The sequence below is a fragment of the Stylophora pistillata genome, chromosome 11 (assembly GCF_964205215.1).
Source record: "Stylophora pistillata chromosome 11, jaStyPist1.2, whole genome shotgun sequence".
NCBI classification, from domain to species: Eukaryota; Metazoa; Cnidaria; class Anthozoa; order Scleractinia; family Pocilloporidae; genus Stylophora; species Stylophora pistillata.
The window spans coordinates 9917117-9934066 of NC_142529.1; the positions used below are offsets into that span (position 1 = coordinate 9917117).

Genomic DNA, 16950 nt, shown 5'->3' on the forward strand with positions numbered 1-16950 from the left:
TAGATTTAGTGTGAGGCTGAAGGTGACTTTGATAGAGACCAGTATCTAGTTAGCATGATTTAAGGTCACCCTTAGCCTCACTTCTGTTCAAAGGCTTGGAAATCAAGCATGCAACTGTAAACTGCCAGAAAGAAGCTTTCATTGGAACCTCCACAATGTCCCTGCATATCTCCTGTGGCCCTTTACATTGTAATTGAAACTAATTAAACAATGATTATGACATTCTTCTTATTTGAAGGGTTGGCGTGCAGTGTGGGTATCTTATCAAGAAGCTATTGTGACAAAAAACAAAGATATTAACGTTATGAAAATAACTGCTCCTACAACTGAAGAAACCATACATCCTTTGTATTTTGATCTCTTGCGCTTTGCGAGTGAAGTTAAGAAGCAAAGTCGTGACAAGGTGGTACCTACAATAGATGAAAACCTCTACTCTAACAACAACTTCTGGCAGCAAACCTATCGCTGGAGTCAGGTGTGTTTGAACAAGCATGATGGTGTTTTTTCTTCTTAGTTTTGTATTGAAGTATATCTAATTATCAAACAGTTGCATCTATTTAAATGCTCTGTCAGTTTTGTCTTCAGATATGATGCATTTGATATCAATATTGATACAAAAAATTCATTCATGTTAAAACGGCTCATTTAATTATGTAGGAACTTGGTCATTGGGGAAAGCTTTGGGATACAAATTTATCTTCTTCTATTGATGATAAGATATCTCTCACTCAAAGAAACAATTCACATCTGCATACTGCCTCGTAAAATATTTTATGTACATCTCTTTTAGGTATCACCACCAACCATCACTGATACGACACCCAGCCAAGACAAATTGAACGATATGACCCTAGTTGAGAAGCGACTGGAGAACTGGTTTGTTAAGCAGTCTCAGAGTTCACTCCAGTTTCCAACAAATGCACAGATGAGATGGACATCTTTACAGAAGCAAGTGGATAAGGCATACACCCAGTATGGACAACTGAATATTATGGAAAGCTCAGGTGTCATTACAGGTAAACTCCATGGTAATAAGTAACCCATAATTTTTTAGTCAAATTCTGAAAATTCTGAATTTTTTTTAATTTTTTTTTTTATGGTGGTCCAGGTAGGAAGGAGTTGAAAATAATAATATAGCCACTTTTAATTAATGGAGTTTTAAAAGCCAACTGACTGTTTAAAAGTTTGGAAATGACACGCCTGCAGTGAGTTTCATGGCAAGTTCACCAGTGGGGTCCGTGAGTTGAGTAATGGTGTTGGCGAGCTGACTAATGATGTTGTAGAGTTGACTAATGGTGTAAGTGAGGTGGTTGTTGGCAAGTTAACATGTTTGTAAAATGATCAAGAACCTTTTGTTTTTGTTACTCTATCCAAACATAGAACATCCAAAATTGTATTTGCTTTGTTACTCTCCAGGGCTACCTCTTTACGCCGACGAGTCTAAAGTTACTGGTGGTAGAAAATTTGGAGAGGTGGTGGAGAAAGTGCTTCTTCCGTTGGCACTGGATTATCACGTGAGATCACGTGATGTGGATGTCAATGCATTGGCGGCCGATCAGCTGTCCAACTTGAATGGAGACATGGACGAGAAAAACACTGCCATAAAGGTACGGTTGAATGGATTTTTATCGCTATAGCTATTCCCTTTATATTTCCTTTTTCTGTTTAACTGAGCTGTAAAAATGTGAGGTTGCCTTTTTAAAATTCAATGCAAAATGTGCCCCATTTTTTTTTTCGAAATTTAGCCGGCACCAAGATTACGGCAGAAACATTCAAGTGCTTTTCAGAGAATGTAGGATGGTTTAACTGAATTTTGTTTTTAACTGTAGAAAATCGCAGGAGGTAATCAAGACATTCAAAATATATTCACCACTGCCCTGGGTACCACTGAAACATCTTACACGTTAGAAAAGGTTAAGGAAGCCATAGGAACTCTGAACACGAAGCGAAAGGAACGATTACTTCTCCTTTTGGACTATATTGAAGATCAAGGTGAGGCTATGGACAATAAGGTAAATTTTTCTATAGCTGGCAGCGCCTGCGGGCAAGATGAAGCGAATCCTGTGTTATGTGTTCTTGATTCCTCTTAAAGAATCATCGCAAGTTGCAGTTAAGGTAGGTTAGGGAGGTGCTAGGTGCGCATTGCGCATATAAAAGCAACTCATACAGTTGAAGACATTCCTGGACCTCACGAAATTTGTGAGAGATGAAGCGCAAAGCAAATCGTGTATCGTGCTAGACACGAACGGTCAGGGTTTTTAGCCCTGGTCAGCCTCATGTTGTTTTCTTGGGGGAGAAACTTTCCTCCCGCAGTTGCTCTCTCCGCCAAGAAGCATAAATGGGTACCGAGGAACCATCACTAAAACTTAATAAAATCAGGGCTAGTGTTGCGTCGAGAGGTAAATGTCCATCCATGATAAGATGCGATTTTCTGAATATCTGGACTTCTCGTCGAGCCTTGGAATGCGATCCATTTCTCATGGAAGAAGACAAGCCGGTACTTGCGGGTCATACGTGTTGTCGTCTTCACATTGAATAATAAGGGGTATTCCACGTGGAGCTTTGACCTTGAAATGATACGTGGAAAGTAAACGCCAATAAAACACATGAGTGGTATTGAATTAAAAGCTAGTAGTCACAATCGATTTTAAAACGAATGCACAAGATTGAATTATATGCAAGAGAATCATACAAGGTATTTTGCGCTATTGATTGATTCGCGGAAGAACCTAGATCTCAGATCACTATAAATTCGGTCCTCTAGCTTTAAGACAGCAATACTGTATCCTTTGCACTTACCGTTTGATTTGAACATCCTGTATGGAAATTTTGTACTGGTCTATCACCGCAAAATGTGAAAGCACGTGCGGTGTTTTTAAACGAGTTTTGCAATTACCGACGAAAATTTCACTCTCATCAGTCCGTGTAGTTAAACTGCAACCTTTTTTTCCGGAATGCTGTCAATAGAGGCACTTCGGCAAGGCTTTTGACAAGTGTGATTTCTTTATTTCCATCATCATACCGCTCTTCGCGCAAATTTTCTGGATGCGATACCTGACAGTAATACAGAGCACATGAAATGTCTTTTGTACACACGATTTTCATTTAATACAATTATTCCTTTTTTGTGGCAATTTCCTCTGGATCGGAAACTGTGCGAACTCTACTGAGAAATCGCTTGCACCCCGAACTGATTGAGGATGGACGAATCTCTCTGCTGTCAAGATCGACATAGATTTAAAAATTTCTTCCAGAGCTCCAATTTAAGAGCTTCTTCGTTTGCAGCACTGATCCTAGTCCGCGGCAGATTTGTGCCACAAAGACGACAGTGTCGCGAGATATGAAATGTGTTCATTCATGCTGTTAGCTTGATCTGAAATTTACAATGTAAGCTTTATAAGGTCCAATAAATAATTGTCCTTTTATTCTAAATTTCCCGACCACAACGTTATGGTTAAAATTTATGGCTTATGCGATACTCCGGCGATGGATCTGGACAAAGGGAATCCGCCTTGTAGTTTGCGCACTAACAGACTTTCAACATCCGTGCACTCGAACAAAAACCGCGTGCACTCGATTGGAATTTCGTCAGATTGAAAGCAAATGTATTCTAGTTTTTTAAAATTTTTTTTTTTTCAGGAATAAAAAAAAAATGTATGTCTGAAAACCTCAACTAAAGAGAGATTACTCCTCAATCGAGCACTTCGCAACAAGCACCTCCACCCGACTTTTCATCTGAATTTTTGTCTCGTCATCGAGGCCGCCATCAATCCTTAGCTCAATGTGTGTCTTCTGTAATTTTGCAAAGTTTCATGGGATATGGCCTGGGAACAAAGTCGCCAGGGCTCGAATAAAGGAATGAATGGGTTTCCTCGAGGTCCCACCACGACACCCACATTGGTGACGTCACCAAGTATCCAGAAATGGCTATGACCCGGGACTGTCCATAGCGCTCTAGAAATCTCAAACTTGTATTTTCAAAGAGCTAAATTGGAAGTCGACAAACATTACTTCATACAGCTCCTAAGAAAAAAAATTTAAACCGTGTTTAACAAAGTAGCTTTAAAACATATTTAAACTTTAATGTTAATGTAGTAATGTAGAACTTAGCAGCTATTCCATTTGTCAGGTTGGAGCGACGGTAGTGGCATTGGTTCCCTGGATCATGAGATGAACAATGCCGGTGCAGGTTTCATGAATGCGGTCTTCCTCCTAAGGAAGGAAATCACCGCCGCAAGTAAAACCAATGATTATGTGGCTACAATGAAGTGGTACAACGAGTTTGGAGAAGTTTATCAAGACCCGTTTGAATATGCTGGTACAACTGCTGATCGTATGAGAACCATTTCAGTATTCAGGTAAGATGTTTTTTTCATGTGTCAGTTATTTTTGTGACGGATATTTTATTTTTTTCTCGGTATGCGTTTTTTTTGTTTACTAAAACAAACGAGTGGAAAAAAAGTGGGTATGTTTCGAAAGAAACAGTTGTGCTGCGTCGGTGGGGGGATTATTACATGGTAATTTTTGTTTTGTTACCTGAGTTGATAATGTAAATTGACCATCGTCAAGAGTTTCTGAGGCTGGCATTTCGAGCGTTAGCCCTTCGTCAGAGCGAATAGAGGCCTAATAGTGGCCTGATTGGTTGTCGTCCGAACTCGTGATGACGAGGTCTGGGTTCGAGCCCTGACTGAGCCATGGTGTTGTGTCCTTATGGATAATCGAAAGTAATCCGAGATTGGTTCATTTCTGCCACGACACTCTGCGATTGGTCCAGAAAACTCGCGCTACCTCTCAACCAATCAAATGTAAAACGAACACCAGGGCCAATAAGGAGCTGGTCACGTGCACTGTTCTGCGCTTTAATCAGCTTGTTTTAAGTTTGAGTTCTTGTTGTTCCTTGTGTTTTATTTCGCTTTTCTGATAGGCCGCTACGTTTATATGGGTTTCGGTTTTACGATGCCCAGTCGAAATGTACCCCAGTGTTAAACTCAGCATCATGTTACAGACACAAGTGATTGGATAGAGGTACTCAACGCTATGTTTTAAAGGAGAAAAGCCTCAAGATCGCAACAAATTTTACCTTAGTTTTCAATTTGATAAAGTGCAATCCTTTTTAATCATCTTCATCCAAAGCCGTCCTTCCATCTTCTACTGTTACGAAACTAGTATTAAAACAATCCGTTTAAATCTTCTCCATAATCGACCATCCCCTTTGTTTGGCTTATTTTGCCTCTCCTGTGTTTACTGTTTCCGTTGTTCTTTTCAAGTCTTTCAGCCTCTTTAAACCATTGTTCTGCCGCTCGACAAGCGCTTGAAAGTTCATGAAATAGCTTCTTTTTTCTGGGAAAATAATTCATCGTGAAGTCAATTTAAAAAAAAAAAAAGACGTTCGATCTTTAGCCTTATGTACTCTGGCTCTTTCTTTCGCAGGTTGTTTACTGTTCTGATGATGCCAACCACAACAGATGCCGAGAAGCTTGCTAAAACTCGTGACTTGGAAAAACTTGTCTCATGGTACGCCAACGCACTGGCTATTAATGAGGGTTTCGCAGGAGTTTTGAAGCCTGATTACCTTGGATTCCATCACAACAGCTACTATGCCTCCGCTTACACTCCGCATGCTCTTCATTGTGGTGCACTCATCGAGTTTCTACTCAGTGGAACACAATTTGAATTGAGTAAGAATCAGCTTATTCTGCATGGAAACCATTTTGATTAATTTCAGTATCTGGGCAACTACGTACCCACCCCTCCCCTAACCCAACGTCAACCCTAACTTGTTATTAGTTGATTGTTAAAATTCATCAGCGCAGATGAATTGGAGGTAGGTGCCTAGAAGCTTTGTCAGGTCGTGCACTGGCCACAGCTGAAGTAACCATGGGAACGAAACCCCGGTCCACCTCAGGCACCCGTCACACTGACCCTGTCAGTGGAATTGTTTATACTTACCGAACTTGAACTATCCGAGGTGAGGGTGGGAGGGAAGACACAAGAACGAACCAAAGGCACGACGTTGGAGCGCGCTATGCCAACGTTAAGAGGCTACGTGGCCCTGCCATCAATTCAGGACCCCCACCCCCCACATTCTATCTCAAAACTGCTGACCAGAATGAGCCGGTAATATCAAAGAAACGAGATAGAACATCGAGACTTGTAACTTTTGGCGCCACCAACAGCTCCAGAGTCATTGAGCGGCGCGGCGGAGCAAACAGCCCGGGCCTGGCTGGCCACATCAATACCTGCGCTAGGCCTGATGTAGGTCGAAAGAGAGCAGCAGCCTGTGCCTGATTTTAACTTTGCTTAAATTGCATTTAACCACATTTAATGAGTTAATGGGGGGGGGGGGAGTTAGGCGCGTATTTGCTAACATTGATCTAAATAGTTTAAGAAACCGTTGGTTTGAGAAATGTTCGAGTAGTCTGATCATTCAGTTGTGGATTGTCCTGGAAAAGAATGCTGTTAGTAGCATTGTCGTCAAAAATTTGATAGCCAGATAGTTAACGCTATGGTTTTAAACAACATTATAGAAGGGAAAATGCGAAGAAGGAGGTTTCCCGGTGGGCGACTTCTCTGATTTTGTTTCATGATGTGTGGTTTCTAGGATAGCGAAAAGACTTGGTAAAGATCTAGTTTAAATTAGTATAAAGCTTTCTTTTGTTTAGGCTTCTTCTTCGTCTATGACGTCAATAATTCTATTTTGAAGCTCCTTTTGTTTTGTTTTTCTAGCCTGCGAAAGGAGACGCCTTTGTGGGCATTTTGTTTCGCAAGGGAAATGTGAAGCAACTTATCTTAAAAGGCATCTCTTGTAGAATTCATGAGCAATATGATCTTCCGGCCGTGTAACACCTATCTGACGCTGTCATAAACACGCTGTGTTGTTTACTTTATTTTGGGGGCATACGTTGATTTTAGAAGAAGAGTAATTATATTTTGTAATTGGAGCTTGAGTTAAGTTCTCGTGGTTTTGTTACCTAGGTGAGGACACAAGAAAGAATATTAAGAAAGGTCTTGAGACAATGAGAATTGTTGCTGTTAAATACTCAACTCCAAATAGTGTATCGGGTCGATTTCCAGGATTTTACCGTGGAATTTTGGCCAAAACATTTCCAGCCTATGCTTACGCCGGTGCAACTGCCCCTAGTTTAAACGATGATGGGAGTCTGGGTGAAATTTCTACTCTCGACAGTGATAAGATCAAGATGTTTTTACGACTTAATGATGCAAATAATGAGGATGTTAAGGATTACTTGGAAGATGGGACTATATTCACAAGTATTTATTACCTAAATTCTATTGGTGCGATCAACATCATGGAGGAAATAAGCACGAGAGCTACCTCATTGAACATAGCGGCCGAAAGTTCCCCTCAAGGATTCTGGACGAAAAATTATGCTTCGTTTGTGATTGCGCGAAGAGAAAACTGGGCGGTAACAATGAAAGGTTTTAACAAGTATGTCTGGGACTACGAGGCTTCTAGCAATCAAAATGTTTATGGTCTTTATCAGAGTCATGGTGCACTTCTCGTTGCAAACAGCGAGGCTTCACTTAAAACTCTGGATATCGATAACGGCTGGGACTGGACACGACATCCGGGCACTACAACCATCAAAATGAATCTTGAACAGATGGTCAGCAAGAACCGAAGGTAAGTAATTGAGTTCCGTTCACTCAAATCCGTTTTTATCCTTTGGCTGGCTTCTCGAGCGGGCAAGAAGAAGGGATCCCGTGTCCTGATTGGCTGCTTAAGCGGGAAAGATGAGCCCCTCTTGTTTTCTCAGGATTTCCAGCATCGATCTAGCAGAATGATAAAACTCTTTGTTGCAGGTTGTACTAAATTCGTAACTTTTGGGAAACATTTTCTAATGATATTGGTATCTTGTCGGGCTCTTTTTACAGAAGTGGAATAGCAAATCTCCCTCCGTCCCTCCCTCCCTTCCTCCCTCCCTTCCTATCTCCCTCCTTACCTTCCTCCCTACCTCCCTCCCTCCCTCCCTACCTTCCTCCCTACCTCCCTCCCTCCCTCCCTACCTTCCTCCCTACCTCCCTCCCTCCCTACCTCCTCTAAAAAAAAGGTCAAGAGAAAACAGTGGATGGTAACGTGAACTTCTTTTGCCATTCTTTTGATAAACGTTTTTGCCACGTATTACCGGTAATATACACCGAATGCAAATATGGCGTCCAATTTGAATTGCCATTGTTCTGGACTGACTAGCCTCGTCTTCACGTGGAAACACAAAAGGATTATTACATGTGTGGGAAGCTAGTGAGTCCAGAACAATGGCAATTCAAATTGGACACCATATTTGCATTTGGTGTATAGGTAATCGCATTGGGCCAAATAAAGCTAATAATGTAATCGAACTAAGTGGAGTGTAATTTGGTCTGAATGGTAAATTACAGAGCTTGCTCTCGACATCAAAAAACATGCAACAAAGGAGGCTGATGAGCCCACCAAACTCAAGTGACTGGAAGGGCATTTTAATAGAAAACGATACAAGCATGGCCCAAGTGCCCAACAGTAAAATCCTTACCCACTGAACTATGTTGCTAAAAACGTTTAGGGAAGTATTAGCCGGTGGTCGTTTCGTGAACACCTTTTACGGATCGGTACGGTTCTCGCCCTTGGTAAGTTTTTGAGTTTCATCGGGAACGCTCCTTTCCTAAAACGCTATCCAGATTGATTACGCTTTTTACCTAAATATCCTCGATAAGTGTATACTAAAACAGTGGATAGCATTGACGTTGTGCTCTGATTGGCTACTCAAACTCCAAATATCCTTTTCTAGTGACCTCCTTTTCGCGCTCGAACATTACGATGATTCTGATCGTTGTAAGATTAAATGAGTTAAAACAATCTTTTTTCGCTATATTATCTCACTGATTTAGTATATACTAAAACAGCCACTCACTTCAGTGTCGGTGCTAGGGGTGGATATTTGGCCGTGACGCTTCGCAAATGGTTCAAAGGTTCAAATGCCCGGGGGTTTGGACGGGGTGGATGTTGAGGCGTCGAATTGATCGACGCGTTGCAAACTGAAATTTGAAGTTGCTCCACAGATATTTTCAACCCATGAAACTTGCGGGCGGATTGACTTTGATTGGTGGCGGTGATTATGCTACTGGGGCATTTGGAATGGAGTTTTCACAGCCTGACTACCAGTTTCCAGCTGGATCTCCTCAGCTTGGCATTACCTTTGGATTCAAGAAGAGCATGTTTTTCGCAGATTATGCCCTGATTTGTCTTGGATCTGGAATCTCAAGTACCCACAGCTCGCCCAATATAACTCAGGTATATCCAATGGCTTACTTTTTAAAAGAAACAAATTGATTGTGAGTTTTTTTTTTTTTTTCGCTCTACCGTGACTGAAAATTGTGTTTTCCCTTTTATGCCAATTTTTTGATTGTTTGATTTAACCGGCCTTCTTTCGTTCCCAACGGTGTAAAAAGAAAGTTGGTATGTCGGCTGGTAATGTCCGCGGCTGAGAAATTGTCCGAAAATGAATATTTTACTGAGAAGCAAAATTATCAGCCGACGTATCAGCAAACCATAAGTGAGTTTATTTATTTTATAACCTTCCATTAATTTTTGTATCGCGCGTTGACACCAAAACTTGTTGACTTGTTTTTTTAATTTCTAGAGCAGTATTTGAGATCAGCTTTTTAATGTCACCATCACTGGACTCTACGAAACGAATTCGTTTTTCTTCCCTGTAAAGATATAAAGATGAAAAAACGAAACTCTTGAGCCTGCTTTTTCCGCTAGCTCTATTACTTTTCGACGGAAGTAATCGGAGGACAAATATCGCGTAGTCGGGAGTTATTGCGTGATAGCTGTCCGGTGATTTTGCACCACGTGACGTAAAATAGCTGATAGAATCACGCGAAAATTAATGGGTGCGTTATAATTATCGATATGTTTTCATCAGGTTTATGACATAATTAGCAAAGTAAGCAACACTACTGCTTCTAAGAAATCCCTCTCCTTCAAATCAGTAAGAATTATTTCTATAATCCAAAAAAAAATTTATATCATCGAAAAGGTGGGTTAGACATGGGGATAGCTATTGCTAGCGGTAACCAGTAATTTATCTTGAAATGGTGTCAACAAACACAGCTTTGTTAGGGTACTTAGGTGTCGTTGGGGGGGGGGGGGATGGTGACGAAAGGGTTTGCGCGATAGACTTCCGTGCGAGAGGTTTGGGTTGGAGTCATAGTCGGGCACTGTAATGTGTCCTTCGGCCAGACACTGAAATCTTACAGTGTCTCTCTCCACCCAAGTTCTAAATGGTACCTGTCAAGGAATTTAGTCAGTTACCTTGAAATGCCAGGATGCTAGTGTCATTCCTAATCGCACTTTGCCACAGAAACCAGGATCAACTCCGGTAGAAATTGAAGACTGCGTTTGAAAACATAATTTGATGAACCACTCAGTCATTAATAATAATAATAATAATAATAATAATAATAATAATAATGATAATAAGAATAATAATAACAATAGGTCTTTATTGTTTTTAAGCAAAAATACATGCTAAAACAAGAAAATTTACATAAAAAATAATTACAAGGATATGAACAGTACATAATATAAGACATTACATTAGATAGCTACTCTATATTTGAAAAAGAACCTATTAAAAAAACTATTTTTAAAACGCTGGGTATTAACCCTAGGGAATTGACTACTAGGAACTTGGAGGCGCGCTGAGCTTTCTTTCGTTTTAGGGACAGAAGGGTACAGGGGGTGACCAGGCATACTTGAGATCTTCTTGAATAGTGAGCGATCAACCTCTTCCAATACACTATATATATTAATTTGGTACGAAATATATTTGCGTTTAAAGCAACACTGTAGACAATTCTGGACCGTTGTTAATTCAGGTATTGAGGAGGCGTATATGGGTAAACCATACGTTAGTTTAGGTAAAACAATTGATCTAAAAACGTAATCTACATCTGGTTGTTGATATCCGTCTTTGCGCAAACACCTTATCACATAAAGACACTTATTGGCCTCCTGCAGCTTACCCTTATATGCTCATTGAACCTGTGATTACTCTGTAAAGTAACCCCTAACACTTTTAGACAAGAAACTCGCGTTATATTGTTCACAGGGTCTCTGATTATTCATGCTATATATTCATGCTATATCCTTTCTATACAATATTTTCTCAATCTTTCTTATGAAGAAACTGAACAAAGACCGTTTGAAATTGCTTGCAGACCTCATTGTTCCAGACGAAGCTTCTCGACGCAAACAATCCATCATCAATTTTGATAAATGAAACAAGTCACTCACTCAACACCGACTTGACACGGGCGCCGTCCGCCTTTGGCACAGACAACAATGCAGCTACTCTTAAAGATGTCAACGGTAAATATATGATTGGTTTTTAAAGCTTCACTTCGGTAAATTGTTTGGACCTGAGAAAGATAGATGGCGTGGTATGATCGTGCGGGCGACGTTAGTGTTGTAAAGGAGTATGGGTAATTGTTATTACCTGTGCAAATGCACGCCAACCCTTCCTCTTACTCGTTACCAGTTGACTTTTGTTGGGTCACGGTTCCTTGACTTCAGGATCACGGGGAAATCTGAGAAAACGTCAATATAAGGACGAATCATCGCGGGTGCGACGAATTTATTTATTTGGCTTTCTAAAATTATTTGATTATCAAGTACCCAGATTAAATTTCAAGATTGTCGCGTGTGCACTTTTGTCCTTTTATCCGACAGCCTTTCTCAAAATAGCTGTATGCTATGATAGACAGAAATCACTTGGGTAACTTAAATAATCATGATTTTCTGCTATGAATATGAGTTATTGAATTGGAATTATAGAAATGTTGCTTTCAGGGCAAAAGTAACCACAGTAACTACTACTACTGCTTCAGCTTTAATGGTTATCCCCTGCTATTATGACACTGTTATTTCCCTACTGATACCTTACAGGTTTTTTTATTGTCGTATTTCTAATCATTTAAGGAAACACTTACTACATTCCCAAGGCGCATGACCAAGGGCTTAATGTGAAGATTAGCCTGCAAAATTCCAGAAATCAAAGAGGGACGAAGGCTACATCGGCTCGATACGCGACCGCATGGCTCGACCATGGAGTGAATCCAACTGACAAGGATTATGAATACACCATATTGGTGAACAGACCCTCCGAAGACATTCGGGTAGGAATTTTTTAGAGTTAATTGGACGATTCCTTCAGCCATGCGCATTTAAACCCTTAGCTCTCAGAGGTGTTGAGTGTGTACACTTAACTTCTGCTTGCAATTCCAATACAGAGTCTGCAGACAGGTGATGACAACACAAGTCATAAGGCCATCGGCTGTAAACTATTATCTTGCCATGACACCAAATTCTTGACAATGAAATGTTTGGCAGTCAGTGTCGAGAATTCTTAAAGGATCTGGGAAGTTAAGTTGCTTTTACCAGAAACGGTTTGTTGGCATGTGAACTTGGAAGGAAAAATTGTATTTCAGTGGTCGCTTTTCTTGGAGCCCCCCTCAGCCATGCACAGCAATCCTTCTTCGCCACTCAGCCAATGGAATTTTGCCGAAAATGTGGCGGAATGGGAAATTGTGAGATAGATAGGCAAACACGTTATACATTCTTAATCAACCCTTTTTTGATTGACTATCATTTTACCATGCCTCGCTTGGCGATTTGCTCGCATGAAAACATTCGTGAAGGAATGTCGTGCTTATGCACAAGCTGGGTTCTGTGGAGATAAGATGAAAGACTTCTTGACAAACGACTGCCTTAGAATATTAAATTTATTGGTGATGTTTTTGAGAGAAAATTATTTCATCTTTGGTAGGTAGCATTATTTCGAGTCATATTTCAGGCTACGCGACTCGCAATGACTCTTGGTAGTATGAGATGCGGAAGATGAATATCATACGTTAAAACGGCCAAATACTCCTTATGCAGCTCTTTTGAGTGGTATACCGTGGAATATCTTGCAAATTAATTGTATTTTCTCAGTATACACATGAACTCTTAGCGGAGTTTATATCCTGAAATGTAAGTACAAGTGAGGAGTGAAACATTCCTTGGCATAACACGCGAAAAAAGTTGCTTGACTACTTAATACTACGCTAAAGAAAATTCTCACATTCAATTCGACACACACAAACTTCTTTTGAATGGACTCAATTTTGGGGCCTCCTATTGTCCATGACTTTGATAACCTGTTTTAAACTCTGTTAGAACGTTTATTGCTCAAAATAGTTGTTACTGAAAATACAAAGTCTGTGTATCAAATATAATTATGTGTTTCAACCCATAAAATTAACCAAAAACTTGTGGAGTAGCTGGGATTAAGGTTGCAGCATATGCTCGGAAGGTTTTGTGTAATACCAGTGAATATTCAGACTTTCCTGTACCTGATTAACTGTATATTGCATGATATAAAGTCTAGTATAGCTATCAGCAAATACAATGAGCTTGCTTACCTCAGCAAAGTGAGGGACAGGAAGATCTTCGATTAGGGGTACCAAATGATCTAGTCTCGCATGGAAAGCAACATTCTTAGCCTTTTCATTTAATAGGCCTCATATAACATTCGGCAATTTGATGAGTTGTTTTTGTCTTTTTGATCTTGCTCTAACATTTTGCTGTTCATAATATGAAAGACTTTGGCTGAAAATCAAGCAAGTGGCAGCAACTGGTATGAAGTAATGCAGAAAGACAATAAGGCTCACGTGGTGAAGATCAATAACTGCCCGAGGCCGGGTGAGACTCAGTATGGATACGTTATTTTTGACAAATCTGTCCGTACCAAGGGTCCAGTAAGGCGCGTCACAAAGGTAAAACTTGCTCATGGTGTGGTCTATGCTAGCTTAGATTAGAAAAAGAACAAAGTGGATTTTAACGAGACTAACACAGAAGTTCCGAATACGTTTTTTTTTTTTGATAAATCTGTCCGTACCAAGGGTACACTACGGCGCGTCACTAAGGTAAAGTTTGTCATGGTGCATTAGATGAGAATTAGAACAGAGTCGAGCTTTACGAGACTAACGTAGAGGAAGAAGTTCCCAAATATATGGAGCGTCTCCTAAAAGAAAGGCTTGAAAGGTTTCTTTATAGAAAGATCTTTCTTTAGTGTTTTTTTTTTCTTATAGCTAGTTAGTTAGTCCTGATTTTATATCTTACTATGCATTTGTTATACATTGATTTTACAAGTTTTGAGTTGTGATTTTCAGACATTGTTAGGCGCAGTTGAATATGTGTATAGAACCTGCGTGGTATATAGTTCCACCATTGTTTATTACTATTATTATTATTATTATTATTATTATTATTATCATTATTATTATTATTTATTCCTATTATTGTTTACTTATTATTTATAGTCATTGATTATTTATTATTGTTATTATTTTTCATTTATCTTTTGACGTTCAGTAAAGCTACTCAAAATTCAAACACTCTTGGCTATTCACCTCCGAGCAGCTTGCGCCGGATTTGTTTAAATCATATTTATATGCTATTTTGCTTCAGTGTCGGTGGCTAGCAGTGAGCAGTGGATATCCACCATTAGCTATCTTCACTTCGTTACATAGTTGTTTAATATATTTGTTTCAAGTTTATCTTGTAAAGGGAAATATCTTTTTGGTAATTTCTGGACGTAAAATGGTTTTTTTGTTTAAATAAATATTGTTTGATATGAGGTACTTCTTACATTTTATTTTACAGCATCCTTGCATTGTGATGGTGGAAGAAGTGGATGCGAAAAACTTGTACATCGCGGTCTCTTATCCAGACCTAAATTTCAACATCTCCAGGACGTTGAATTATGGCAGTCAGGTCAATGGGCAAGAAAGGTTTTATTCTGTCAGCACGCCAATAGACATAGAGGTAATCTGAAAACTGATATTCCTTCTATTTTACTTCTATTTTGAGAATACAGTTGGTCCTTGCTGTCTGATTGGCTTTCAGCAGTTTCATTATTTACGAATGACACATTTTTTTGCTCAAGATTGCACCTTTTTACTTCTATTTTGAGAATACTGTTGGTCCTTGCAGTCTGATTGGCTGTCAGTCGTTTGATTATTTACGAATGACACATTTTTTTTGCTCAAGATTGCACCTTTTTCTCAGCCATTGGGGATGGAGCTCAAAACCAAAAGAAGCTAATATATTTCAAAGTTTTTTTTTTAAAAAATAGCGATCAGTGGCTCTCCAGGATATGTTTCTTTCTTCTGATTGGTCGCTGTAATTACTTTGGTTTTGGTCAATCGAAAAGCTCTCTAAAATAACGGCTTTAGATTTTTACTTCCGGTATGAATGCTTTATCTCAGGTGAGAGTCACCAAAGCGGTGAAAGTAGCAACTGGAGATGTGAGAGTGAACGGAGCGGCTGTCCCAGACGCCGATAAAACAAATCACGTGATGGTGAGACCAAATTCAAGCGGCGGAAGCAAGGGGCGTGCCGTCGTGTTCAAACAGCTGTCCAAGGGGTTCACCAAAGAAGTCAAACTTACTCGATAGTTGCCCTGACGGCATGTGCGTTTTTCTTCATTGAGGCTGATAAGTAGACTCTGAACGAGTACAACGATGTCAAGGGTAGTTAAATTTACCCAAGAGTCATAGAGTGCTTGTCACATAAATGTAAAGCTGAGCAGGAGAATGGTAACCAAAAATAAAAGTTTAACAAAAATCAAGACGAAGTTGCTCTTTAAACCGATAGTAGACTTCAACATGTCTTAATCTAAGCCTTAATCACTTTTAAACCTTCAGGCCAATAATATGAATATTCCTTACGGGACACTGTTGCAAGACATCCAAAAGCACGACTGCGACAGATACTATCTTGCAGAAACGTCACAGCATCAGCATAAGACTCGGGACACTTTAGGTGGCTAGAAACAATTTTTTGAGATACCTACAAACTAATTTCTTAGGACCCAAATACCAACTTTCCTTCTTCGCAGTCGAACCAATTTTACACGTGTTCACCAAAGGACTAAAGTTTGAAATGGTAGGCGCTATTGTCATGTGACCCTTCCGGCCACGCTCGCGCATTCCCATAGAAAACCATAGTGAAAGCTGTCGTGTACAAGGCCGGACGGGTTGACGTGAGCCGGTCCGGAAAAAACCCTCCGCCACTGCTGCCCTCACGTCGCTTTGTTGCAATACTTAAAGGAAAACAGAAATGACAAAAAAAAGTTGCGTTTTGTGTATGTGTGTGTGTGAAAGGAGAGCTCGCCACACCAAACACAAGGCCATTCAAAAGCAGTCTTACTGTAACTTTCCAAAATTGAAATGGAGACATTGAACGGTACATTAGAAAATGTAAATGAAAAACTGAATGATCATGAACCCACGATGCTTTATTCTATCAAGTAACCCTATCACCAAGCAAAGGCACTTTTATGTTTTTTTTCCAACTTTAACCTGTCGAGGAATCTGAAAACAAAGGTGAAACTGAATAAAATATGAAGGTGTAGTCTGATCGTCCGGGTGAGTGTAGTCCTGAGAAGGACTGTTGTCGGTGGCAGTGACTGACGTTTCGATAACCTGTGCGGAAGTCATCATCAGAGTCAAGTGAATGATTGTTGTCAGTAGAATGTTCATATTCCAGTTCGTGTGAAATGATCGGTTGGTTTTGCCGTGATGTTATTGGCTGTAAGACTCAAGTGACGTAAGTCGGTCGTGATTGGTCCGTTTCGATCTGTCGGTAAAGTTAGGTCGTTCTTTTTCGGTCGTTTGTGATGTTTATGTCGTGAATGAGTCGTTTGTATGGAGCGGGTAGTTGTTGACATCTGTTTAGGGGAGTCTGTTCTAAGTTAGTAAACCAGCTTTCCAGAGTCAGTCGTTGAAAATAGAAACGGGCCCCGGATACGAATCTTTTTCAATGAAACTAAAAAGCTGCAAATTTATGACAATATCATACGTTAGCAAATTTTCCTCGGCAACTTTTCTGTCCTAATTTAT

At 39.9% G+C, this 16950-nt stretch overlaps 1 protein-coding gene across 2 annotated transcripts in view; it reads left to right on the plus strand.

The window, feature by feature from the left end:
• Window positions 1-15677, plus strand: part of LOC148719954 (uncharacterized) — a 22241-nt gene extending 6564 nt beyond the window's left edge. For both annotated transcript variants that reach the window (XM_088738475.1, XM_088738476.1), the window contains 13 exons: window positions 239-475; window positions 791-1016; window positions 1417-1607; window positions 1830-1992; window positions 4130-4358; window positions 5431-5678; window positions 6976-7645; window positions 9058-9289; window positions 11224-11374; window positions 11984-12180; window positions 13648-13821; window positions 14711-14872; window positions 15316-15677. In XM_088738475.1, the coding sequence (XP_088594601.1) occupies window positions 239-475; window positions 791-1016; window positions 1417-1607; window positions 1830-1992; window positions 4130-4358; window positions 5431-5678; window positions 6976-7645; window positions 9058-9289; window positions 11224-11374; window positions 11984-12180; window positions 13648-13821; window positions 14711-14872; window positions 15316-15504 (3069 nt within the window). In that variant the 3' untranslated portion in view covers window positions 15505-15677. The remainder of the gene's footprint in view (window positions 1-238; window positions 476-790; window positions 1017-1416; window positions 1608-1829; window positions 1993-4129; window positions 4359-5430; window positions 5679-6975; window positions 7646-9057; window positions 9290-11223; window positions 11375-11983; window positions 12181-13647; window positions 13822-14710; window positions 14873-15315) is intronic.
• The last annotated feature ends 1273 nt before the right edge of the window (window positions 15678-16950 follow it).